General features: G+C 42.1%; 1 protein-coding gene across 2 annotated transcripts in view; it reads right to left on the reverse strand.

The window, feature by feature from the left end:
* Positions 1-448: 448 nt before the first annotated feature.
* The window catches only part of SLC19A2 (solute carrier family 19 member 2), a 59375-nt gene continuing 33194 nt past the window's right edge, over positions 449-26629 (reverse strand). The window contains exons 3-6 of one of the 2 annotated variants that reach the window (XM_061382552.1): positions 6884-7106; positions 5194-5309; positions 4617-4758; positions 449-2410 (exon numbers count right to left, since the gene is read on the reverse strand). In XM_061382552.1, the coding sequence (XP_061238536.1) occupies positions 2358-2410; positions 4617-4758; positions 5194-5309; positions 6884-7106 (534 nt within the window). In that variant the 3' untranslated portion in view covers positions 449-2357. Of the gene's footprint in view, positions 2411-4616; positions 4759-5116; positions 5310-6883; positions 7107-26629 lie in introns of both variants that reach the window. The other variant, XM_061382551.1, reaches the window with a different exon arrangement.

Consider the following 26629-nt stretch of genomic DNA (forward strand, 5'->3'; position numbering starts at 1 on the left):
ATTTCATTTCATTTATCTGAAAAATTCAGTTAACACTGAAGGGAACGTTGGCCTTTTTAGTTTCTAAATGGGAGAATGCTTTTAAAAATATAAGAGGTACCAACATGAAGACCAAGAAAAGTAAGTAGAACAATGCGGTGCTAGAAAAAAAATTGGGAAAACAACAGAAATGAGAGGGAAGAGTCAAAGGTAAAGACCAGCGCTTCCCTGGTGGTCCAGTGGTTAAGACTCCACCTGCCAATGCAGGGGCCATGGATCCAGCCCCTCGTCCAGGAAGACCCCACATGCTGAGGGACAGCTAAGCCGCACGTCACAGCCACTAAGCCCATGCCTGAGAGACGGCAAGCCACAACTGCTGAGGCCTGCAGGCTCTAGGGCCCGTGCTCTCCACAACTAGAGAAAGCCTGCATGTAGCAACAAAGACATAAATATTTTAAACAAGGAAAAATATACTGCAAAATATTTATTTAATAAAAAATAATTGTATAATCTATACAGTATTGAATAAAAAGTACAACAAATTATTTGCACTTCTTTCCAAAACCGCATACAGTACAACTTGCAAATTGGGTTCAGCATTCTACAAATAGTACCACACACACCAAGATAGGAACTTATTATTGTCTTAAGTAAAGGCTCTGATTGTATAAAACCAACTGTGACTTAAATTCCAGGGAAATACTGCTTTAGTTACATGAATAGTTTGATTGTGCCACAGTCTATTTTATTAAAAAAATTAAATTCCTCAAACACCATTTTTCTACTTGTTTCTGAGTACACATTCCCTATGTAGCAAAATAAAACGATGACAAAATACAAAATTAGAGGCTGATGTTTATGATATCGCTTCCTTTTTCCTTCCTTAGCTAGTGCTCTTCTCCTTTCTTTTACTCAGAAAGGAGGGTGACTAGAAAATGACTTATTCTTATCCTCATTAATTTGCTTCTAGAATTCTTGCTTACATAAATGAATAAGTCAGTTTTGGAATCTTGACATTACTATTCAGTATTTACCTACGTCATTCTAAAAAAGTTGACCTAGCTTTTTTTTTTTTTTAAGATAAGGCAACAAAATTGGCTTTAAAATAGTTATCATGTCTCACATATGCTAGCAGTCACTTGGTAGACTAATCTCCCACTTAAATGTACACAGAATAACATTTTTCAAGTAACTTGGAATCAATAGCAATTCTTATTTTAAGCAGATTATTTAAGAAGATGCACCTTTATAAACAAAGGCAAATTTAATATACAAAATGCAGGAACCAAGTCCATCCTACGTCCTGTCCCACCAAAATAAAGAGGCTCAGTTTGTGAAAAAGACCTTGGAATAATCCAACAATTAATGACACCTTTATCTTGGATAAGAAGGACAAACAGTATAAATGCCATAAAGGGAGATGAAGTTATTTTAAGAAGACTTTCCCATTTTATTTTGGAGATCTGCAGATACAAAATGGACTAGTTATGCCTTTAGCCCACTTAGTAACTTTTCATCATAGATTTAATAGTCCTTCATACCGAAGAATACAAGACAAGTAAACCTACCTTAAGTTTTCCATTAGGTCACTTATATTATTAGTAGGCCTCAAAACTTGCCTTATTTTTTAACTAAATTAGCTTCTCTGGGAAGCATATGAATAATGTAAAAATATACTTCTAAGAAATCAACACAAATACACAACAGTCAAGATGGGCACTGAGAGTATTTACACAATGAATTTTTAAAGATAACTCAGAATTAACACATATTCTTTATAGAACACCAAACCAGGGCAAATGTTGTCATCTGTAGAAACAAACGCACATGAGTAACACAGACATGAGAACTAAGTTGAACAGAGGCAGATGCTGTTAGAACACTATTTCGATTCTGACTGTAACATCCTGTGGCCCGTGAAGCCCTGGTCCCAACAGGCCAAGCATCTGGCTAATCAGACACAGAAGTAGAATACTTGACCTATGAAACACCAGACTCACTTGTGAGCATGTGTACATTACCATGTGCTGCCTAATTGCTCTTGATTCTTGGTTTTCAAAAGCAAGTTCACTTTTGAAGCAGGAAAAACAGATTCTTAAATTGGCTCTCATAAGTATTCCAGGAAGTACACTTCATTTCTCAACTGTATTGTTACTCTGGGAAGACAAGGTATAGTCAACTGGATGCTTTGAAGCCATGAAATGCATACTCATAAATATGTGTCTACACTTTAAAAAATTAAATACAGCCGGTTACAGCCGTTGTGCAGAATTCTTGCAATATGAAGCTCTTTTGCAGTATGTTATGAGGGGGTCTCTTGAGAACTTGATTCTGGATCTTCTTGCTTTCTATATTTCTTCATAATACTGACTGTACCATTAGCCAGGAAAACCACAGCGATGAGTGCAAAGTAACCAGCGTAGATGAAGAACTAAAGAGGGGGGAAGAAGTAATTTACAGAATTATCCACTGGAAGGTCAGCTCTTTTATTACATATATGTGAACAGACTCTATAATTAAAGATATGTTCAGTTTCTCAATACAATTTCAAAAAACATTGTGCTTACACAATGTGCCAGGCACTGAGGATACAGAGAGGCAGGACAGCATGGTAACACTGCATCCTGACTGCCAATCCTGACTACCCACTTACCAGCTGTATGGCCTGGATGGAGAGACTCAGTGTCTGAGCCTCCACTTCATTTACAACCCATTTTGTAATTCATAATATATCCTAATTACAGTTGTTGGGAAGGAATATGATTCTGTATGTAAATGTTTATTAACACAATGCTAATACTGTTAATATTATTGGTTTTCATTTTTGTTGCTGTTATAACTGAATCCTGGTCTCTACCCTCAAACCGACTAACTCAAGCTGATACGAGGCTAAGTTCTGAAGATCAAGAATTCCCACTCTTTCCCAGAAGAGGGCAGCAGAAGGTCAACTATATTCCATTGTAAGATAACTTTTTATAAGAATCTTCTCTAAGCCATCTTTTAATGTGATTATATGATTTATCAATATCATCATTTTCTTATTAAAATAACTTACTAAATACTGATAAGCTGGTTCATGGATCCAGTAAGTGTGCCGCTCTAACCCTCTGCGTGCATGCTAAGTTGCTTCAGTCGTGTCTGACCCTTCGCAACCCCATGGATTGTAGCGCACCAGGCTCCTCTGTTCATGGGGTTCTCTGGGCAAGAACACTGGAGTGGATTGCAGATTCCTTCTCCAGGGGATCTGACCCAGGGATCGAACTCACTTAACTCTCCTGCACTGGCAGGCAGGTTCTTTACCACTAGCACCACCTGGGAAGCCTAACCCTCTGAGCCAAGTCTTTTAAATTTGGACACATTTTCCTATAGGAAATCGGTTAATTAATCATGGCAGTCATGAGTTTGACCGCAGCCCACAAAATTATTATTCCATACATTTAAACCCACCGCTTCTATAGCCAGATGACAAGCACTTATTCTCCTACCCTCCATCCCAAATGAAAGCACTTAACCCTTGAGAGGTCTTCCCAACGTTTTTATTGCAGGCAGTAACTGGGAAACACATAAGTAATAATTACTTAAAAGACAATAATAAGCTCCCATTCCTCTGCTCTGTCCACCTTTCCCCCACCCTTTTCTGAGCCAGCATGATGCAGAGGTAGATGCCTAGGCTTTTGAGTCAGATGTTGCTTTGAATCCTGGTTCTGCCATACTATTATTGACCGTGACCTTAAACAACACCTCTCTCAAATTCATTTTCTTGACGTCTAATCATGATAGCAACCCTGCAAAATTCTATATAAAGTACCTGGCACACAGAAGGCACTCAGCACACATTATCTATTGTTTTTCTTTTAGATCTCCTCGGTAAAAACAAAGTTAATTACTGCTAACATGTCAGGTCTTTGTATTGTAGGAAAACTAATATGTAAGTGGGAAGAACAATGGAGATAGAGTCTTTTGAGCTGAGATGAGTTGGGGTAGGCACTTTTTGATTCAATCGCCCATTTTGCTAAAGTACATCCCAAGCCCTATTTACAACTCACAATGAATGAAGCCATATACAACCATACAATTCCAGAGTGAATAAACGTATCACACTGTCTCTGGGTGTTTGTGCAGGTGTTTTCTCAATAGGTCATATGTAATGCTAGTCATCAACAGCAAGTCATTACCTTGGTATCTGGGTGGGGGGTGTTTAAAGAAGGGAGGAGACTCAGAGAGCTCTCAAGTGAAGCAGGCATCTCAAACATGGGATACAGTACCTCTGGTGGATTCATTTCGATATTTGGCAAAACTAATACAATTATGTAAAGTTTAAAAATAAAATAAAATTTTAAAAAAAAATGGAGGGAAATAATGGGTGAAGAAGCAGAAGGTCTGGGTCCAGATGGAACCAACACTACCTCTCAGCTCCACACTCAGAAACATTCTAGGGCCTCATCAAAGAGATGATGGTCTTAGCATCCTCCTGATGGAAAGGAACTAAGGGTGGGGGATAACTGAAGGAAGGAAAGAACACTTTTACTTTCGATTTTCTATCTGTCTATATTGTTTGAATTTGTTTCCCTGAAGCATGCTCCACTTCTGTTACCCTGATCAACCCATAACATCTTCAGTACTGAAACAGACCTTACCTGAGTGGTAATTTCCAAGCCAAGGCCACTGGCATCTACCACAATTAGAGTGAGCAGAGTCTGCAGTGCTAGGGCAATGAAGGTATTTACACCAAACACTAAGGCATAGCGCTCCATGCTGAGGTTTGCAGCTATCTGAAAACTTAAAAAATAAAAAGAATGCATAGATAAGAATTACTTCAAGGATAGTTACATTTTTTATTCCAAATGTGAAGAGTAGCCCGTACTTTTCTACTGTCAATTCCCTTCCCAACCAAGTGAAGAATATTCTTTTGCTAAATGATGTAAACCTCATGCAAATGTCTGAAAACATCAGAAACATGAACAAGGAAGTAAATGAAACTTGCCTAAATGCTTCCTCAAAAGAAAAACTGATAATGCACTTATGGTATAATACTTCCTCCCATTTGCCCTTGAACCAGAAAATTTAATTTGTAAAGAAACCAAAAGTTAATCCTGTTACAGCTCTTCCTAATGCTTCTTTGAATCGTAATACATACGTTGCTATTGTGATGAGTAACATGTAGATGATTCTGAAGACAACGTAGGATGCGTAGCACACCCAAATGTTACCCACAGTGTCCATGATATACACTGCAGCAGCAATCAGGAGAGAGAAGAGAGACAGTGTCAATTCTCCCCAAGTGGACCAGGATATTTTTATGTAACCAACTGCAAACACTGCAACAGCACCTACAAAACAAAAACAGAAAAGTCATTACTCATTTTGCTGCTGCTGCTGCTGCTGCTAAGTCGCTTCAGTCGTGTCCAACTCTGTGCGACCCCACAGACGGCAGCCCACCAGGCTCCCCGTCCCTGGGATTCCCCAGGCAAGAACACTGGAGTGGGTTGCCATTTCCTTCTCCAATGCATGAAAATGAAAAGTGAAAGTGAAGTTCAGTCGTATCCGACTCTTCGCGACCCCATGGACTGCAGCCCACCAGGCTCCTCTGTCCATAGGATTTTCCAGGCAAGAGTACTGGAGTGGGGTGCCATTGCCTTCCCCAACTCATTTTGCTAAACAAGTACTATTTCACTAAATGAAAATTCACCTTAGGTTATGACATTTTAAGCTCTTTAAATTTATAACCAGGATAGTTCAAGATTATGGAGGCCCTTGAAAGTTAGGCAGAGATTTTTGGACCTGATGGAATAAATAGTATGAGGCCATGGAGAGATGATGAGAGACTGAATTAGGGCAGTGGATAATGAGATGGAAAAGGAGGACATAGAACCAGGGGTGCTGCTAAGGGAAAGCTACTGAAGTAGATGCAGAGGCAAGAGTCAAAAAGAACCATCCTGGCTGTAGCTTGGCAACATGGCAGGATGGTTCATCTCTCCTCCCATCTGAGGGGCAGTTTATCACGTGGTCAAATGACGATGATGAGGATAATGAGAGCTAAATGGTATGGAGTGCTTTCTAAGTGCTGGTCAGAGATAAAAGTGTTCACAGAAGTCCTTTATGATCTTCTAAGACCTATGAGGTGGATCAACAGATTAGAAAGGAACGATAGATGCTAATGGCCAAAGACAGGCTCTGAGTTCAAACCTGGACTTTACCACTGACCATCTATATGACCTTGGGCAAGTGATGAACATGTCTTTCAACAGCTTCCTTAATTGGAAAATGGGGGTAATAACTGAAACAAAGGAATTCTGTGAGGATGGTGTTAATAAACATAAAGTCTTTAGAACAGCACCTGCAACACAACATATACTAGCTACTGTTGTTAGAAAGTACTGAACAGTGCTGCTCGAAGATTCACACATGGCCAAAGCACGCAGTAAATCAGACATAAAGGAAACTTGGGTAAGAAAACAATTTACAGGATCCTTATGTTAGGTTTCCCAAAGGTTATAAAGAATTCAAGCATGATACAGGATGCTCGGGGCTGGTGCACTGGGATGACCCAGAGGGATGGTATGGGGAGGGAGGTGGGAGGGGGGGTTCAGGATGGGGAACACATGTACACCTGTGGCAGATTCATGTCAAGGTATGGCAAAACCAATACAATATTATAAAGTAATTAGCCTCCAATTAAAATAAATTTATATTAAAAAAAAAAAAATTCAGGTTAGTTAGTCATAGTCCTCCCTGAACATACACTTTTGAACTGTCATCCTAAATGATAAAATTAGAGCTCAAAGTAAAACCATTCTTTGAGGTTACTTCAAATTTGAGAGGGGAGAAAAACTCTGATCATGTTCAACTAAACTACCAGAGGACTCTCCCCACCCAACCTGCCCTACCACCCAGTACTGCTTACCCAGTAAGGTTGAAACGGCCTCCACACCGCCATTATAGATAGCAGCATGGCGGGAAGGCATCACCTGCTCCCACAGGCCCTGTGCGTAGTTCACGACTTGAAAATAGCCACAGGTGGAGAGGGCCCACCACACAGACCAGCAGAGCAGAGGGCGAGAGGAGTAGCACACCAGGAAGTCATTCCACAGGACCTTCAGCACGAGGAGACGGTCTGGCTTGGATTCCTACCCAGAAAAAGGGAAGAAAGCAACTGGACAGAAAGCTGTGTAGACTCAATTTTCTATTCAGCAGACTTTTTTCTGTTTCCTCGGGAAAACCAACTGCTTCTTTCATATATGTTGTTCAATTGCTTAGTTGTGTCCAACTCTTTGCAACCCTATGGATTACAGCATGCCAGGCTTCCCTGTCCTTCACTACCTCCCTGAGTCTGCTCAAACTCATGTCCGTATATGTTTGTGTGTGTGTGTGTGTGTGTGTGTGTGTGTATGAACTTCATAGCAATTACATTTATTCCCTCTTGGGGGAAAAATATATTTTGCTTTAAATGTTCTATATACATTAGTACCTCCAGCAAATGATACGTTGTTTACAAAACGAAGGTATAAAGATGGTCAGAGACTGCACATGTCAGTCAAAGGGAGATGACATTCCACATCTTCCCACACAGAGGCAAGCAGCATTAAGAATAAACAACAATTAGTAATCCCAGTAGGCTATGTGCATGGGGTGGCAAAGAGTCAGACATGACTGAAGTGACTTAGCATCCACCAGTAAGTCACTGTTCAGGTAGAGTTCATGAATAAGAACCTATTATATTCACTGAAAGAATGGTTAAAACAGAAGTCTTAGGAAAAAATAAACCAAAATATTAGCAGCAGTTCTCTCTGGGTGAGGGGTTAATCAATGATTTTAATTTTCTCCTTTATGTTTTTTTCCCCAGTATGTACAGGAAATGTTACTATAATAATGAGGTAACAAAGCTATTATGCATGTAACTGAGTCAATCAAAACATGACTGAGCTATGTTCCATTATCCCTGGACTATATCAAGAAGTCAATGTGAGAGTCCAGACACCATATTCAAATATGCAATACAGTATTACTAACTACAGTCACCATGTTGTACATTACATCCCCACAACTTATTTATAACTAGAACTCAGTACCTTTCGACTCCTCTTTACCCATTTCGTTTTTTTCCATACAAACTTCTGGGCCAACTCCAATCATATCAAAGGTCAATCTATCAAAAGTTCCCATTAAGTTTGGAACCTTGCTCAGAACATAGGAAATTTTGCAGCTAACACAGGAAGGCAAAATGAGAGAATCCAGAGACCAAGAGGAAGCTACCTATGAAGCAGCATTCAAGAGGAAGGATGTGTGACAGAGGCATGTTACAGACTATTTACATGGGTGGCAGCAGCATGGTTCAACCCGCTAGCTGGCCGGCGGCCATGTGTTGCACACGCTGCTGCTGCTGCTCAGTCTCGTCAGTTGTGTCAACCTCTCTGCAACCCTAGGTACTGTAGCCTGCCAGGCTCCCCTGCCCATGGGATTTTCTCAGCAAGAATACTGGAACAGGCATTAGGGTTGTCATCCCCTCCTCTAGGGGGCCTTCCTGACCCAGGAATAGAACCCGAATCCCCTGTGTCTCCTGCATTATAGGCGGATCCTTTACCAGAGCCACCAGGGAAGCCAGTCTTGAACATGAAACTTCCTTTATTTTAAAAAATTCAGGTATAACTGACCTTTGATATTGTATTAGTTTTGGGTGTATAACAAAATGATTCTGTATTTATACACATTGTGAAATGATCACCACAATAAGTATAGTCAACATCTATCACCATATATAGCTGTAATTTTTTTCTCGTGATGAGAATTTTAAGATCTAGCAACTTTCAAATAAACAATACAGTATTACTTACTATAATCACCATGCTGTACCTACATCCTCACAACTTAGTCACAACTGGGACTTAGAACACTTTGACCCCGCTTTCTTTACCCATTTGTTTATATCCCCTAGCCCCTGCCTCTGGCGACCACCAATCTATTCTCTGTATTTATGAGCTTGAGGTTTTTTTGTTTTGTTTTTCGTTTCCAAATATAAATGAGATCATATGGTATTGGGTTGGCCAAAGGTTTGTTCAGATTTTTTCCATACAAACTTTTTGCCCAACCCAATATTTTTGTGAGTCTTACTTCACTTAGCATCCATCCAAGTCCATCCACGTTGTTGCAAATAGCAAGACCTCATTTGTTTTTCTGTGGCTGTATAATGTTCCCATGTGTATATATATGTGCTGCTGCTGCTAAGTCGATTCAGTCGTGTCTGACTCTGTGAGACCCCTGAGACCACAGCCCACCAGGCTCCCCCGTCCCTGGGATTCTCCAGGCAAGAACACTGGAGTGGGTTGCCATTTCCTTCTCCAATGCATGAAAGTGAAAAGTGAAGTCGCTCAGTCGTCTCCGAGTCTTCGCGACCCCATGGACTGCACCCCACCAGGCTCCTTGGTCCATGGGATTTTCCAGGCAAGAGTACTGGAGTGGGGTGCCATTGCCTTCTCCATATATATGTGAGTATATCACATTTTCTTTACCCATTCATCCACTGTTGGACACTTAGGTTGTATTCACATCTTGGCTATTATAAATAGTGCTGCAATGAACTGGTAGGTGTATCTTTTTGAGTTAGTGTTTCCATTTTCTTTGGGTATGTAGTCAGGAGTAGAACTGTTGGATCTTGTGGTGGCTCGAGTTTTTAATTTTTTGAGGAACTTCCACACAGTTTTTCATAGTGACAGCACCAATTTACATTTCTACCAACAGTGCAAAAAGGATTCCTTTTCTCCATACCCACACATTTCTTATTTTTTTGAAAATAGCCATCCTAACAGGTGTGAGGTGATAGCTCCTTGTGGTTTTGCTTTGCATTCCCCTGATTAGTGATTTAAGCATTTTTTACATGTACCTGCTGACCATCCAAACATCTTTGGAAAAATGTCTATTCAGATCTTCTGCTCATTTTTAAATTGGATTCTTTTTTTTTTTTTTTGCTCTTGAGTTGTATGAGTTCCTTATGTATTTTGGATATGAACCACTTATCAAACATGATTTGCAGATATTTTCTCCCATTCAATAGTTTGTCATTTGGTTGATGTTTTTCTTTGGCATGCAGAAGCTTTTAGTTTGATGCTGTCCCACTTATTTTTTTTGCTTTTGTTATCAAATTAAAAAAAAAAAATTCATTGCCAAGACAGATATCAAGTTTACCACCTATGTTTTCTTCTAAGCATTTTTATGGTTTCAGGTTTTATATTCAACTCTAAGCCATTTTATGTTAATTTCTGTGTAGCCCCTTCTCTTTAAACAGAACCTTTTAATAGTTAAGTGTTTACAATATCAAGTTAAATAATTACTCTTTTCTTAGCTCAGTTGTATATGCAAAAGGAAATTTGTCTATAATCAAACAAGGATGGAAATTTTTGAGAATAAGTCTTCTGTTAAGTGCTTTTGAAGGACATAATTCTAACTCTTGCTATCAACAGTGAACAATTTTTTTTTAATGATGAAAGGAAGACTATCACTATTTCCTCAGCTATTGATATTTCACTATCCAAAATAGTAAAAATGTATACAATGAGGGACAGATAAAAGTACACCTGGTTTCAAGGGAAAGGAACCAAATACATATCATGGAAGAATGTTTGAGACAGACTTTGGGAGACACAGAATACAGCAATACTGATGAACAACATGCAAAGGAAACAAGAACAAAAGGACAGAAGGCACTTTTGAGGTGTGTTTATGAAGCAGCAATGACAGAGTTCTCTTCCAACAGAAAAGGCTTCTGGGACACACTTTCCTGCTCTGGCCTGCTGTGCACTTATCTTATCCTAGGAATATTCATTCTTGCCTCAGTCTGGTATCTCATAGAGCCCTAGTTCATAAGCCTGAAAGTGAAGCATTGGAAACCTGTTAAGAGTTGGTGCAGAGATCTGCCTTTGGCTACTCTTTTTCAGGAGGGATGACACCTATCTGAGTTTCAGGGGATTTAAGAGGAAAAGGGAGAGGATACGGCGGCCAGGAGGAGCTACCCCACGTCCGAGGTCAGGGGCGGCAGCCGAGAGGAGCTACCCCGTGTCCAAGGTCAGGGATGGCGGCCGAGAGTGCCGGACTGTGACAGCACAGGAGCAGCCGAGAGGAGCCACCCCACGTCCGAGGTCCGGGGCAGCGGCCAGGAGAGCAACCCCACGCCCGAGGCCAGGGGCGGCGGCTGAGACAAGCAACCCCACGTCCGAGGAGCGGTGGCTGCACGGGCGCAGGAGGGCCTAGAGGAGCTATTCCACATTCAAGGTCAGAAGGGGTGGCGATGAGCAGATACCCCTTGTCCAAGGTAAGAAGCAGTGGCTGCACTTTGCTGGAGCAGCCGTGAAGAGATACCCCACGTCCAAGTAGGAGAAACCCAAGTAAGACAGTAGGTGTTGCAAGAGAGCATCACAGGGCAGACACACCGAAACCATACTCACAGAAAACTAGTCAATCTAATCACACTAGGACCACAGCCTTGTCTAACTGAATGAAACTAAGCCATGCCCGTGGGGCAACCCAAGACACGCGGGTCATGGTGGAGAGATGTGACAGAATGTGGTCCACTGGAGAAGGGAATGGCAAACCACTTCAGTATTCTTGCCTTGAGAACCCCATGAACAGTATGAAAAGGCAAAATGATAGGATACTGAAAGAGGAACTCCCCAGGTCAGTAGGGGCCCAATATGCTACTGGAGATCAGTGGAGAAATAACTCCAGAAAGAATGAAGGGATGGAGCCAAAGCAAAAACAATACCCAACTGGGGATGTGACTGGTGATAGAAGCAAGGTCTGATGCTGTATAAAGCATTATTGCATAGGAACCTGGAATGTCAGGTCCATGAATCAAGGCAAATTGGAAGTGGTCACACAGGAGATGGCAAGAGTGAACGTCGACATTCTAGGAATCAGCGAACTCAAATGGACTGGAATGGGTGAATTTAACTCAGATGACCATTATATCTACTACTGCGGGCAGGAATCCCTTAGAAGAAATGGAGTAGCCATCATGGTCAACAAAAGAGTCCGAAATGCAGTACTTGGATGCAATCTCATAAACGACAGAATGATCTCTGTTCGTTTCCAAGGCAAACCATTCAATATCACAGTAATCCAAGTCTATGCCCCAACCAGTAACGCTGAAGAAGCTGAAGTTGAACGGTTCTCTGAAGACCTACAAGACCTTTTAGAACTAACACCCAAAAAAGATGTCCTTTTCATTATAGGGGACTGGAATGCAAAAGTAGGAAGTTAAGAAACACCTGGAGTAACAGGCAAATTTGGCCTTGGAATACAGAATGAAGCAGGGCAAAGACTAATAGAGTTTTGCCAAGAGAACGCACTGGTCATAGCAAACACCCTCTTCCAACAACACAAGAGAAGACTCTACACACGGACATCACGAAATCAGATTGATTATGTTCTTTGCAGCCAAAGATGGAGAAGCTCTACACAGTCAACAAAAACAAGACCAGGAGCTGACTGTGGCTCAGATCATGAACTCCTTATTACCAAATTCAGACTTAAATTGAAGAAAGTATGGAAAACAACTAGACCATTCAGGTATGACCTAAATCAAATCCCTTATGATTATACAGTGGAAGTGAGAAATAGATTTAAGGGCCTAGATCTGATAGATAGAGTGCCTGATGAACTATGGAAGGAGGTTCATGACATTGTACAGGAGACAGGGATCAAGACCATCCCCATGGAAAAGAAATGCAGAAAAGCAAAATGGCTGTCTGGGGAGGCCTTACAAATAGCTGTGAAAAGAAGAGAAGTGAAAAGCAAAGGAGAAAAGGAAAAATATAAGCATCTGAATGCAGAGTTCCAAAGAATAGCAAGAAGAGATAAGAAAGCCTTCTTCAGAGATCAATGCAAAGAAATAGAGGAAAACAACAGAACAGGAAAGACTAGAGATCTCTTCAAGAAAATTAGAGATACCAAGGGAACATTTCATGCAAAGATGGGCTCGATAAAGGACAGAAATGGTATGGACCTAACAGAAGCAGAAGATATTAAGAAGAGGTGGCAGGAATACACAGAAGAACTGTACAAAAAAGATCTTCACGACCCAGATAATCACAATGGTGTGATCACTCACCTAGAGCCAGACATCCTGGAATGTGAAGTCCAGTGGGCCTTAGAAAGCATCACTACGAACAAAGCTAGTGGAGGTGATGGAATTCCAGTTGAGCTATTTCAAATCCTGAAAGATGATGCTGTGAAAGTGCTGCACTCAATATGCCAGCAAATTTGGAAAACTCAGCAGTGGCCACAGAACTGGAAAAAGTCAGTTTTCATTCCAATTCCAAAGAAAGGCAATGCCAAAGAATGCTCACACTACCGCACAATTGCACTCATCTCACACGCTAGTAAAGTGATGCTCAAAATTCTCCAAGCCAGGCTTCAGCAATATGTGAACCATGAACTTCCAGATGTCCAAGCTAGTTTTAGAAAAGACAGAGGAACCAGAGATCAAATTGACAACATCCGCTGGATCATGAAAAAAGCAAGAGAGTTCCAGAAAAACATCTATTTCTGCTTTACTGACTATGCCAAAGCCTTTGACTGTGTGGATCACAATAAACTGTGGAAAATTCTGAAAGAGATGGGAATACCAGACCACCTGACCTGCCTCTTGAGAAACCTATATGCAGGTCAGGAAGCAACAGTTTGAACTGGACATGGAACAACAGACTGGTTCCAAATAGGAAAAGGAGTACGTCAAGGTTGTATACTGTCACCCTACTTATTTAACTTATATGCAGAGTACATCATGAGAAACGCTGGGCTGGAAGAAGCACAAGCTGGAATTAAGATTGCTAGAAGAAATATCAATAACCTCAGATATGCAGATGACACACCCTTATGGCAGAAAGTGAAGAGGAACTCAAAAGCCTCTTGATGAAAGTGAAAGTGGAGAGTGAAAAAGTTGGCTTAAAGCTCAACATTCAGAAAACGAAGATCACGGCATCTGGTCCCATCACTTCATGGGAAATAGATGGGGAAACAGTGGAAACAGTGTCAGACTTTATTCTTCTGGGCTCCAAAATCACTGCAGATGATGACTGCAGCCATGAAATTAAAAGACGCTTACTCCTTGGAAGAAAAGTTATGACCAACCTAGATAGCATATTCAAAAGCAGAGACATTACTTTGTCAACAAAGGTCCATCTAGTCAAGACTATGGTTTTTCCAGTGGTCATGTATGGATGTGAGAGTTGGACTGTGAAGAAAGCTGAGCGCCAAAGAATTGATGCTTTTGAACTGTGGTGTTGGAGAAGACTCTTGAGAGTCTTGTATGTTACTTATTGCTTCTCCCTTGCTGATTTTAATATTCTTTCTTTGTGTTTAGTCTTTGTTAGTTTGATTAATATGTGTCCTGGTGTGTTTTTCCTTGGGTTTATCCTGTTTGGAACTCTGTGCCTCTTGGACTTGATTGACTATTTCCTTTTCCGTGTGGGGAAATTTTCAACTATAGACCTTCAAAAATTTTCTCATACCCTTTCTTTTTCTCTTCTTCTTCTGGAACCCCATAATTCGAATGTTGGTGCATTTGATATTGTCCCAGAGGTCTCTCAGACTATCCTCAGTTCTTTTCATTCTTTTTACTTTATTCTGCTCTTCAGAAGTTATTTCCACCATTTTATATTCCAGCTCACTGATTCATTTTTCTGCTTCAGATATTCTGCTATTGATGCCTTCTAGGGTATTTTTAATTTGAATAATTGTGCTGTTTGTCTCTGTATGTATATTCTTTAATTCCTCTAGGTCTTTGTTAATTCATTCTTGCATTTTCTCCATTCTGTTTTCTACATTTTTGATCTTTACCATCACTATGGGCTTCCCTGATAGCTCAGTTGGTAAAGAATCCACCTGCAATGCAGGAGGCTGCTGCTAAGTCACTTCAGTTGTGTCTGACTCTGTGCGACCCCATGGACTGCAGCCTACCAGGCTCCTCCGTCCATGGGATTTTCTAGGCAAAAGTACTGGAGTGGGGTGCCATTGCCTTCTCCAGTTCAATTCCTGGATCGAGATGATCCACTGGAGAAGGGATAGGCTACCCACTTCAGTATTCTTGGGCTCCCCTTGTGGCTAAGCTGGTAAAGAATCTGCCTGCAATGTAGGAGACCTGGCTTCAATCCGTGGGTTGGGAAGATCCGTTGGAAAAGGGAATGGCTACCCACTCCAGTATTCTGGCCTGGAGAATTCCACGGACTATACAGTCCATGGGGTCACAAAGAGTCAGACATGACTGACTGACTTTCACATTCACTATCACTATTCTGAATTCTTTTTCAGGTAGTTTGCCTATTTCCTCTTCATTTATTTGGATTTCTGTGTTTCTAGTTTGTTCCTTCATTTGTGCAATATTTCTCTGCCTTCTCGTTTTTTATTTAAATGTATTGTGTTTAAGGTCTCCTTTTCCCAGGATTCGAGGTTGAATTCTTTCTTCCTTTTGGTTTCTGCCCTCCTAAGTTTGGCCCAGTGGTTTGTGTAAGCTTTGTATAGGATGAGATTTGTGCTGAGTTTTTTGTTGTTGTTGTTTTGTTTTTCCTCTGATGGGCAAGGCTGAGTGAGGTGGTAATCCTGTCTGCTGATGGTTCAGTTTGTACTTTTGTTTTGTTTGTTATTTGGATGAGGTGTCCTGCACAGGGTGCTACTGGTGGTTGGGTGATGCCAGGTCTTATATTCTGGTGGTTTCCTCTGTGTGAGTTCTCACTATTTGATACCCTCTAGGGTTAGTTCTCCAATACTCTTGCCTGGAAAATCCCATGGATGGAGGAGCCTGGTGTGCTGCAGTCCACGGGGTCGCTAAGAGTTGGACACGACTGAAGTGACTTAGCAGCAGCAGCAGCAGCAGGGTTAGTACTCTGGTAGTCTAGGTTCTTGGAGTCAGTGCCCCCACTCCAAAGGCTCAGGGCTTGATCTCTGGTCAGGAACAAAGATTCCACAACTGGTTTGTTACGGCCTTAAATGAGATTAAAACAAATACCTCAAAACAAGAAACCAAAGATTAACCCCAGACAAATGGCATTTACAAAATCAGAGGTGACGGCCAAGAGGAGCTACCCTGCGACCGAGGTCAGGGGCGGCAGCCGGGAGGACCAACCCCACGTCCAAGGAGCAGTGGCTGCGTGGGCGAAGGAGGGCCTAAAGGCGCTATCCCACGTTCAAGGTCAGGAAGGGCGGAGGTGAGGAGATAGTCCTCGTCCAAAGTAAGGAGCAGCGGCTGCACTTTGCTGGAGCAGCTGTGAAGAGATACCCAACGTCCAAGGTAAGAGAAACCCAAAGAACAGTTGGTGTTGCAAGTAGGTGTTGCAAGAGAGCATCACAGGGCAGACACACCGAAACCATACTCACAGAAAACTAGTCAATCTAATCACACTAGGACCACAGCCTTGTCTAACTGAATGAAACTAAGCCATGCCCGTGGGGCAACCCAAGACACGCGGGTCATGGTGGAGAGATGTGACAGAATGTGGTCCACTGGAGAAGGGAATGGCAAACCACTTCAGTATTCTTGCCTTGAGAACCCCATGAACAGTATGAAAAGGCAAAATGATAGGATACTGAAAGAGGAACTCCCCAGGTCAGTAGGGGCCCAATATGCTACTGGAGATCAGTGGAGAAATAACTCCAGAAAGAATGAAGGGATGGAGCCAAAGCAAAAACAATACCCAACTGGGGATGTGACTGGTGATAGAAGCAAGGTCTGATGCTGTATAAAGCATTATTGCATAGGAACCTGGAATGTCAGGTCCATGAATCAAGGCAAATTGGAAGTGGTCACACAGGAGATGGCAAGAGTGAACGTCGACATTCTAGGAATCAGCGAACTCAAATGGACTGGAATGGGTGAATTTAACTCAGATGACCATTATATCTACTACTGCGGGCAGGAATCCCTTAGAAGAAATGGAGTAGCCATCATGGTCAACAAAAGAGTCCGAAATGCAGTACTTGGATGCAATCTCATAAACGACAGAATGATCTCTGTTCGTTTCCAAGGCAAACCATTCAATATCACAGTAATCCAAGTCTATGCCCCAACCAGTAACGCTGAAGAAGCTGAAGTTGAACGGTTCTCTGAAGACCTACAAGACCTTTTAGAACTAACACCCAAAAAAGATGTCCTTTTCATTATAGGGGACTGGAATGCAAAAGTAGGAAGTTAAGAAACACCTGGAGTAACAGGCAAATTTGGCCTTGGAATACAGAATGAAGCAGGGCAAAGACTAATAGAGTTTTGCCAAGAGAACGCACTGGTCATAGCAAACACCCTCTTCCAACAACACAAGAGAAGACTCTACACACGGACATCACGAAATCAGATTGATTATGTTCTTTGCAGCCAAAGATGGAGAAGCTCTACACAGTCAACAAAAACAAGACCAGGAGCTGACTGTGGCTCAGATCATGAACTCCTTATTACCAAATTCAGACTTAAATTGAAGAAAGTATGGAAAACAACTAGACCATTCAGGTATGACCTAAATCAAATCCCTTATGATTATACAGTGGAAGTGAGAAATAGATTTAAGGGCCTAGATCTGATAGATAGAGTGCCTGATGAACTATGGAAGGAGGTTCATGACATTGTACAGGAGACAGGGATCAAGACCATCCCCATGGAAAAGAAATGCAGAAAAGCAAAATGGCTGTCTGGGGAGGCCTTACAAATAGCTGTGAAAAGAAGAGAAGTGAAAAGCAAAGGAGAAAAGGAAAAATATAAGCATCTGAATGCAGAGTTCCAAAGAATAGCAAGAAGAGATAAGAAAGCCTTCTTCAGAGATCAATGCAAAGAAATAGAGGAAAACAACAGAACAGGAAAGACTAGAGATCTCTTCAAGAAAATTAGAGATACCAAGGGAACATTTCATGCAAAGATGGGCTCGATAAAGGACAGAAATGGTATGGACCTAACAGAAGCAGAAGATATTAAGAAGAGGTGGCAGGAATACACAGAAGAACTGTACAAAAAAGATCTTCACGACCCAGATAATCACAATGGTGTGATCACTCACCTAGAGCCAGACATCCTGGAATGTGAAGTCCAGTGGGCCTTAGAAAGCATCACTACGAACAAAGCTAGTGGAGGTGATGGAATTCCAGTTGAGCTATTTCAAATCCTGAAAGATGATGCTGTGAAAGTGCTGCACTCAATATGCCAGCAAATTTGGAAAACTCAGCAGTGGCCACAGAACTGGAAAAAGTCAGTTTTCATTCCAATTCCAAAGAAAGGCAATGCCAAAGAATGCTCACACTACCGCACAATTGCACTCATCTCACACGCTAGTAAAGTGATGCTCAAAATTCTCCAAGCCAGGCTTCAGCAATATGTGAACCATGAACTTCCAGATGTCCAAGCTAGTTTTAGAAAAGACAGAGGAACCAGAGATCAAATTGACAACATCCGCTGGATCATGAAAAAAGCAAGAGAGTTCCAGAAAAACATCTATTTCTGCTTTACTGACTATGCCAAAGCCTTTGACTGTGTGGATCACAATAAACTGTGGAAAATTCTGAAAGAGATGGGAATACCAGACCACCTGACCTGCCTCTTGAGAAACCTATATGCAGGTCAGGAAGCAACAGTTTGAACTGGACATGGAACAACAGACTGGTTCCAAATAGGAAAAGGAGTACGTCAAGGTTGTATACTGTCACCCTACTTATTTAACTTATATGCAGAGTACATCATGAGAAACGCTGGGCTGGAAGAAGCACAAGCTGGAATTAAGATTGCTAGAAGAAATATCAATAACCTCAGATATGCAGATGACACACCCTTATGGCAGAAAGTGAAGAGGAACTCAAAAGCCTCTTGATGAAAGTGAAAGTGGAGAGTGAAAAGTTGGCTTAAAGCTCAACATTCAGAAAACGAAGATCACGGCATCTGGTCCCATCACTTCATGGGAAATAGATGGGGAAACAGTGGAAACAGTGTCAGACTTTATTCTTCTGGGCTCCAAAATCACTGCAGATGATGACTGCAGCCATGAAATTAAAAGACGCTTACTCCTTGGAAGAAAAGTTATGACCAACCTAGATAGCATATTCAAAAGCAGAGACATTACTTTGTCAACAAAGGTCCATCTAGTCAAGACTATGGTTTTTCCAGTGGTCATGTATGGATGTGAGAGTTGGACTGTGAAGAAAGCTGAGCGCCAAAGAATTGATGCTTTTGAACTGTGGTGTTGGAGAAGACTCTTGAGAGTCTTGTATGTTACTTATTGCTTCTCCCTTGCTGATTTTAATATTCTTTCTTTGTGTTTAGTCTTTGTTAGTTTGATTAATATGTGTCCTGGTGTGTTTTTCCTTGGGTTTATCCTGTTTGGAACTCTGTGCCTCTTGGACTTGATTGACTATTTCCTTTTCCGTGTGGGGAAATTTTCAACTATAGACCTTCAAAAATTTTCTCATACCCTTTCTTTTTCTCTTCTTCTTCTGGAACCCCATAATTCGAATGTTGGTGCATTTGATATTGTCCCAGAGGTCTCTCAGACTATCCTCAGTTCTTTTCATTCTTTTTACTTTATTCTGCTCTTCAGAAGTTATTTCCACCATTTTATATTCCAGCTCACTGATTCATTTTTCTGCTTCAGATATTCTGCTATTGATGCCTTCTAGGGTATTTTTAATTTGAATAATTGTGCTGTTTGTCTCTGTATGTATATTCTTTAATTCCTCTAGGTCTTTGTTAATTCATTCTTGCATTTTCTCCATTCTGTTTTCTACATTTTTGATCTTTACCATCACTATGGGCTTCCCTGATAGCTCAGTTGGTAAAGAATCCACCTGCAATGCAGGAGGCTGCTGCTAAGTCACTTCAGTTGTGTCTGACTCTGTGCGACCCCATGGACTGCAGCCTACCAGGCTCCTCCGTCCATGGGATTTTCTAGGCAAAAGTACTGGAGTGGGGTGCCATTGCCTTCTCCAGTTCAATTCCTGGATCGAGATGATCCACTGGAGAAGGGATAGGCTACCCACTTCAGTATTCTTGGGCTCCCCTTGTGGCTAAGCTGGTAAAGAATCTGCCTGCAATGTAGGAGACCTGGCTTCAATCCGTGGGTTGGGAAGATCCGTTGGAAAAGGGAATGGCTACCCACTCCAGTATTCTGGCCTGGAGAATTCCACGGACTATACAGTCCATGGGGTCACAAAGAGTCAGACATGACTGACTGACTTTCACATTCACTATCACTATTCTGAATTCTTTTTCAGGTAGTTTGCCTATTTCCTCTTCATTTATTTGGATTTCTGTGTTTCTAGTTTGTTCCTTCATTTGTGCAATATTTCTCTGCCTTCTCGTTTTTTATTTAAATGTATTGTGTTTAAGGTCTCCTTTTCCCAGGATTCGAGGTTGAATTCTTTCTTCCTTTTGGTTTCTGCCCTCCTAAGTTTGGCCCAGTGGTTTGTGTAAGCTTTGTATAGGATGAGATTTGTGCTGAGTTTTTTGTTGTTGTTGTTTTGTTTTTCCTCTGATGGGCAAGGCTGAGTGAGGTGGTAATCCTGTCTGCTGATGGTTCAGTTTGTACTTTTGTTTTGTTTGTTATTTGGATGAGGTGTCCTGCACAGGGTGCTACTGGTGGTTGGGTGATGCCAGGTCTTATATTCTGGTGGTTTCCTCTGTGTGAGTTCTCACTATTTGATACCCTCTAGGGTTAGTTCTCCAATACTCTTGCCTGGAAAATCCCATGGATGGAGGAGCCTGGTGTGCTGCAGTCCACGGGGTCGCTAAGAGTTGGACACGACTGAAGTGACTTAGCAGCAGCAGCAGCAGCAGGGTTAGTACTCTGGTAGTCTAGGTTCTTGGAGTCAGTGCCCCCACTCCAAAGGCTCAGGGCTTGATCTCTGGTCAGGAACAAAGATTCCACAACTGGTTTGTTACGGCCTTAAATGAGATTAAAACAAATACCTCAAAACAAGAAACCAAAGATTAACCCCAGACAAATGGCATTTACAAAATCAGAGGTGACGGCCAAGAGGAGCTACCCTGCGACCGAGGTCAGGGGCGGCAGCCGGGAGGACCAACCCCACGTCCAAGGAGCAGTGGCTGCGTGGGCGAAGGAGGGCCTAAAGGCGCTATCCCACGTTCAAGGTCAGGAAGGGCGGAGGTGAGGAGATAGTCCTCGTCCAAAGTAAGGAGCAGCGGCTGCACTTTGCTGGAGCAGCTGTGAAGAGATACCCAACGTCCAAGGTAAGAGAAACCCAAAGAACAGTTGGTGTTGCAAGTAGGTGTTGCAAGAGAGCATCACAGGGCAGACACACCGAAACCATACTCACAGAAAACTAGTCAATCTAATCACACTAGGACCACAGCCTTGTCTAACTGAATGAAACTAAGCCATGCCCGTGGGGCAACCCAAGACACGCGGGTCATGGTGGAGAGATGTGACAGAATGTGGTCCACTGGAGAAGGGAATGGCAAACCACTTCAGTATTCTTGCCTTGAGAACCCCATGAACAGTATGAAAAGGCAAAATGATAGGATACTGAAAGAGGAACTCCCCAGGTCAGTAGGGGCCCAATATGCTACTGGAGATCAGTGGAGAAATAACTCCAGAAAGAATGAAGGGATGGAGCCAAAGCAAAAACAATACCCAACTGGGGATGTGACTGGTGATAGAAGCAAGGTCTGATGCTGTATAAAGCATTATTGCATAGGAACCTGGAATGTCAGGTCCATGAATCAAGGCAAATTGGAAGTGGTCACACAGGAGATGGCAAGAGTGAACGTCGACATTCTAGGAATCAGCGAACTCAAATGGACTGGAATGGGTGAATTTAACTCAGATGACCATTATATCTACTACTGCGGGCAGGAATCCCTTAGAAGAAATGGAGTAGCCATCATGGTCAACAAAAGAGTCCGAAATGCAGTACTTGGATGCAATCTCATAAACGACAGAATGATCTCTGTTCGTTTCCAAGGCAAACCATTCAATATCACAGTAATCCAAGTCTATGCCCCAACCAGTAACGCTGAAGAAGCTGAAGTTGAACGGTTCTCTGAAGACCTACAAGACCTTTTAGAACTAACACCCAAAAAAGATGTCCTTTTCATTATAGGGGACTGGAATGCAAAAGTAGGAAGTTAAGAAACACCTGGAGTAACAGGCAAATTTGGCCTTGGAATACAGAATGAAGCAGGGCAAAGACTAATAGAGTTTTGCCAAGAGAACGCACTGGTCATAGCAAACACCCTCTTCCAACAACACAAGAGAAGACTCTACACACGGACATCACGAAATCAGATTGATTATGTTCTTTGCAGCCAAAGATGGAGAAGCTCTACACAGTCAACAAAAACAAGACCAGGAGCTGACTGTGGCTCAGATCATGAACTCCTTATTACCAAATTCAGACTTAAATTGAAGAAAGTATGGAAAACAACTAGACCATTCAGGTATGACCTAAATCAAATCCCTTATGATTATACAGTGGAAGTGAGAAATAGATTTAAGGGCCTAGATCTGATAGATAGAGTGCCTGATGAACTATGGAAGGAGGTTCATGACATTGTACAGGAGACAGGGATCAAGACCATCCCCATGGAAAAGAAATGCAGAAAAGCAAAATGGCTGTCTGGGGAGGCCTTACAAATAGCTGTGAAAAGAAGAGAAGTGAAAAGCAAAGGAGAAAAGGAAAAATATAAGCATCTGAATGCAGAGTTCCAAAGAATAGCAAGAAGAGATAAGAAAGCCTTCTTCAGAGATCAATGCAAAGAAATAGAGGAAAACAACAGAACAGGAAAGACTAGAGATCTCTTCAAGAAAATTAGAGATACCAAGGGAACATTTCATGCAAAGATGGGCTCGATAAAGGACAGAAATGGTATGGACCTAACAGAAGCAGAAGATATTAAGAAGAGGTGGCAGGAATACACAGAAGAACTGTACAAAAAAGATCTTCACGACCCAGATAATCACAATGGTGTGATCACTCACCTAGAGCCAGACATCCTGGAATGTGAAGTCCAGTGGGCCTTAGAAAGCATCACTACGAACAAAGCTAGTGGAGGTGATGGAATTCCAGTTGAGCTATTTCAAATCCTGAAAGATGATGCTGTGAAAGTGCTGCACTCAATATGCCAGCAAATTTGGAAAACTCAGCAGTGGCCACAGAACTGGAAAAAGTCAGTTTTCATTCCAATTCCAAAGAAAGGCAATGCCAAAGAATGCTCACACTACCGCACAATTGCACTCATCTCACACGCTAGTAAAGTGATGCTCAAAATTCTCCAAGCCAGGCTTCAGCAATATGTGAACCATGAACTTCCAGATGTCCAAGCTAGTTTTAGAAAAGACAGAGGAACCAGAGATCAAATTGACAACATCCGCTGGATCATGAAAAAAGCAAGAGAGTTCCAGAAAAACATCTATTTCTGCTTTACTGACTATGCCAAAGCCTTTGACTGTGTGGATCACAATAAACTGTGGAAAATTCTGAAAGAGATGGGAATACCAGACCACCTGACCTGCCTCTTGAGAAACCTATATGCAGGTCAGGAAGCAACAGTTTGAACTGGACATGGAACAACAGACTGGTTCCAAATAGGAAAAGGAGTACGTCAAGGTTGTATACTGTCACCCTACTTATTTAACTTATATGCAGAGTACATCATGAGAAACGCTGGGCTGGAAGAAGCACAAGCTGGAATTAAGATTGCTAGAAGAAATATCAATAACCTCAGATATGCAGATGACACACCCTTATGGCAGAAAGTGAAGAGGAACTCAAAAGCCTCTTGATGAAAGTGAAAGTGGAGAGTGAAAAAGTTGGCTTAAAGCTCAACATTCAGAAAACGAAGATCACGGCATCTGGTCCCATCACTTCATGGGAAATAGATGGGGAAACAGTGGAAACAGTGTCAGACTTTATTCTTCTGGGCTCCAAAATCACTGCAGATGATGACTGCAGCCATGAAATTAAAAGACGCTTACTCCTTGGAAGAAAAGTTATGACCAACCTAGATAGCATATTCAAAAGCAGAGACATTACTTTGTCAACAAAGGTCCATCTAGTCAAGACTATGGTTTTTCCAGTGGTCATGTATGGATGTGAGAGTTGGACTGTGAAGAAAGCTGAGCGCCAAAGAATTGATGCTTTTGAACTGTGGTGTTGGAGAAGACTCTTGAGAGTCTTGTATGTTACTTATTGCTTCTCCCTTGCTGATTTTAATATTCTTTCTTTGTGTTTAGTCTTTGTTAGTTTGATTAATATGTGTCCTGGTGTGTTTTTCCTTGGGTTTATCCTGTTTGGAACTCTGTGCCTCTTGGACTTGATTGACTATTTCCTTTTCCGTGTGGGGAAATTTTCAACTATAGACCTTCAAAAATTTTCTCATACCCTTTCTTTTTCTCTTCTTCTTCTGGAACCCCATAATTCGAATGTTGGTGCATTTGATATTGTCCCAGAGGTCTCTCAGACTATCCTCAGTTCTTTTCATTCTTTTTACTTTATTCTGCTCTTCAGAAGTTATTTCCACCATTTTATATTCCAGCTCACTGATTCATTTTTCTGCTTCAGATATTCTGCTATTGATGCCTTCTAGGGTATTTTTAATTTGAATAATTGTGCTGTTTGTCTCTGTATGTATATTCTTTAATTCCTCTAGGTCTTTGTTAATTCATTCTTGCATTTTCTCCATTCTGTTTTCTACATTTTTGATCTTTACCATCACTATGGGCTTCCCTGATAGCTCAGTTGGTAAAGAATCCACCTGCAATGCAGGAGGCTGCTGCTAAGTCACTTCAGTTGTGTCTGACTCTGTGCGACCCCATGGACTGCAGCCTACCAGGCTCCTCCGTCCATGGGATTTTCTAGGCAAAAGTACTGGAGTGGGGTGCCATTGCCTTCTCCAGTTCAATTCCTGGATCGAGATGATCCACTGGAGAAGGGATAGGCTACCCACTTCAGTATTCTTGGGCTCCCCTTGTGGCTAAGCTGGTAAAGAATCTGCCTGCAATGTAGGAGACCTGGCTTCAATCCGTGGGTTGGGAAGATCCGTTGGAAAAGGGAATGGCTACCCACTCCAGTATTCTGGCCTGGAGAATTCCACGGACTATACAGTCCATGGGGTCACAAAGAGTCAGACATGACTGACTGACTTTCACATTCACTATCACTATTCTGAATTCTTTTTCAGGTAGTTTGCCTATTTCCTCTTCATTTATTTGGATTTCTGTGTTTCTAGTTTGTTCCTTCATTTGTGCAATATTTCTCTGCCTTCTCGTTTTTTATTTAAATGTATTGTGTTTAAGGTCTCCTTTTCCCAGGATTCGAGGTTGAATTCTTTCTTCCTTTTGGTTTCTGCCCTCCTAAGTTTGGCCCAGTGGTTTGTGTAAGCTTTGTATAGGATGAGATTTGTGCTGAGTTTTTTGTTGTTGTTGTTTTGTTTTTCCTCTGATGGGCAAGGCTGAGTGAGGTGGTAATCCTGTCTGCTGATGGTTCAGTTTGTACTTTTGTTTTGTTTGTTATTTGGATGAGGTGTCCTGCACAGGGTGCTACTGGTGGTTGGGTGATGCCAGGTCTTATATTCTGGTGGTTTCCTCTGTGTGAGTTCTCACTATTTGATACCCTCTAGGGTTAGTTCTCCAATACTCTTGCCTGGAAAATCCCATGGATGGAGGAGCCTGGTGTGCTGCAGTCCACGGGGTCGCTAAGAGTTGGACACGACTGAAGTGACTTAGCAGCAGCAGCAGCAGCAGGGTTAGTACTCTGGTAGTCTAGGTTCTTGGAGTCAGTGCCCCCACTCCAAAGGCTCAGGGCTTGATCTCTGGTCAGGAACAAAGATTCCACAACTGGTTTGTTACGGCCTTAAATGAGATTAAAACAAATACCTCAAAACAAGAAACCAAAGATTAACCCCAGACAAATGGCATTTACAAAATCAGAGGTGACGGCCAAGAGGAGCTACCCTGCGACCGAGGTCAGGGGCGGCAGCCGGGAGGACCAACCCCACGTCCAAGGAGCAGTGGCTGCGTGGGCGAAGGAGGGCCTAAAGGCGCTATCCCACGTTCAAGGTCAGGAAGGGCGGAGGTGAGGAGATAGTCCTCGTCCAAAGTAAGGAGCAGCGGCTGCACTTTGCTGGAGCAGCTGTGAAGAGATACCCAACGTCCAAGGTAAGAGAAACCCAAAGAACAGTTGGTGTTGCAAGTAGGTGTTGCAAGAGAGCATCACAGGGCAGACACACCGAAACCATACTCACAGAAAACTAGTCAATCTAATCACACTAGGACCACAGCCTTGTCTAACTGAATGAAACTAAGCCATGCCCGTGGGGCAACCCAAGACACGCGGGTCATGGTGGAGAGATGTGACAGAATGTGGTCCACTGGAGAAGGGAATGGCAAACCACTTCAGTATTCTTGCCTTGAGAACCCCATGAACAGTATGAAAAGGCAAAATGATAGGATACTGAAAGAGGAACTCCCCAGGTCAGTAGGGGCCCAATATGCTACTGGAGATCAGTGGAGAAATAACTCCAGAAAGAATGAAGGGATGGAGCCAAAGCAAAAACAATACCCAACTGGGGATGTGACTGGTGATAGAAGCAAGGTCTGATGCTGTATAAAGCATTATTGCATAGGAACCTGGAATGTCAGGTCCATGAATCAAGGCAAATTGGAAGTGGTCACACAGG

This window comes from Bos javanicus, chromosome 16 (assembly GCF_032452875.1).
Source record: "Bos javanicus breed banteng chromosome 16, ARS-OSU_banteng_1.0, whole genome shotgun sequence".
In the NCBI taxonomy this organism is placed as follows: Eukaryota; Metazoa; Chordata; class Mammalia; order Artiodactyla; family Bovidae; genus Bos; species Bos javanicus.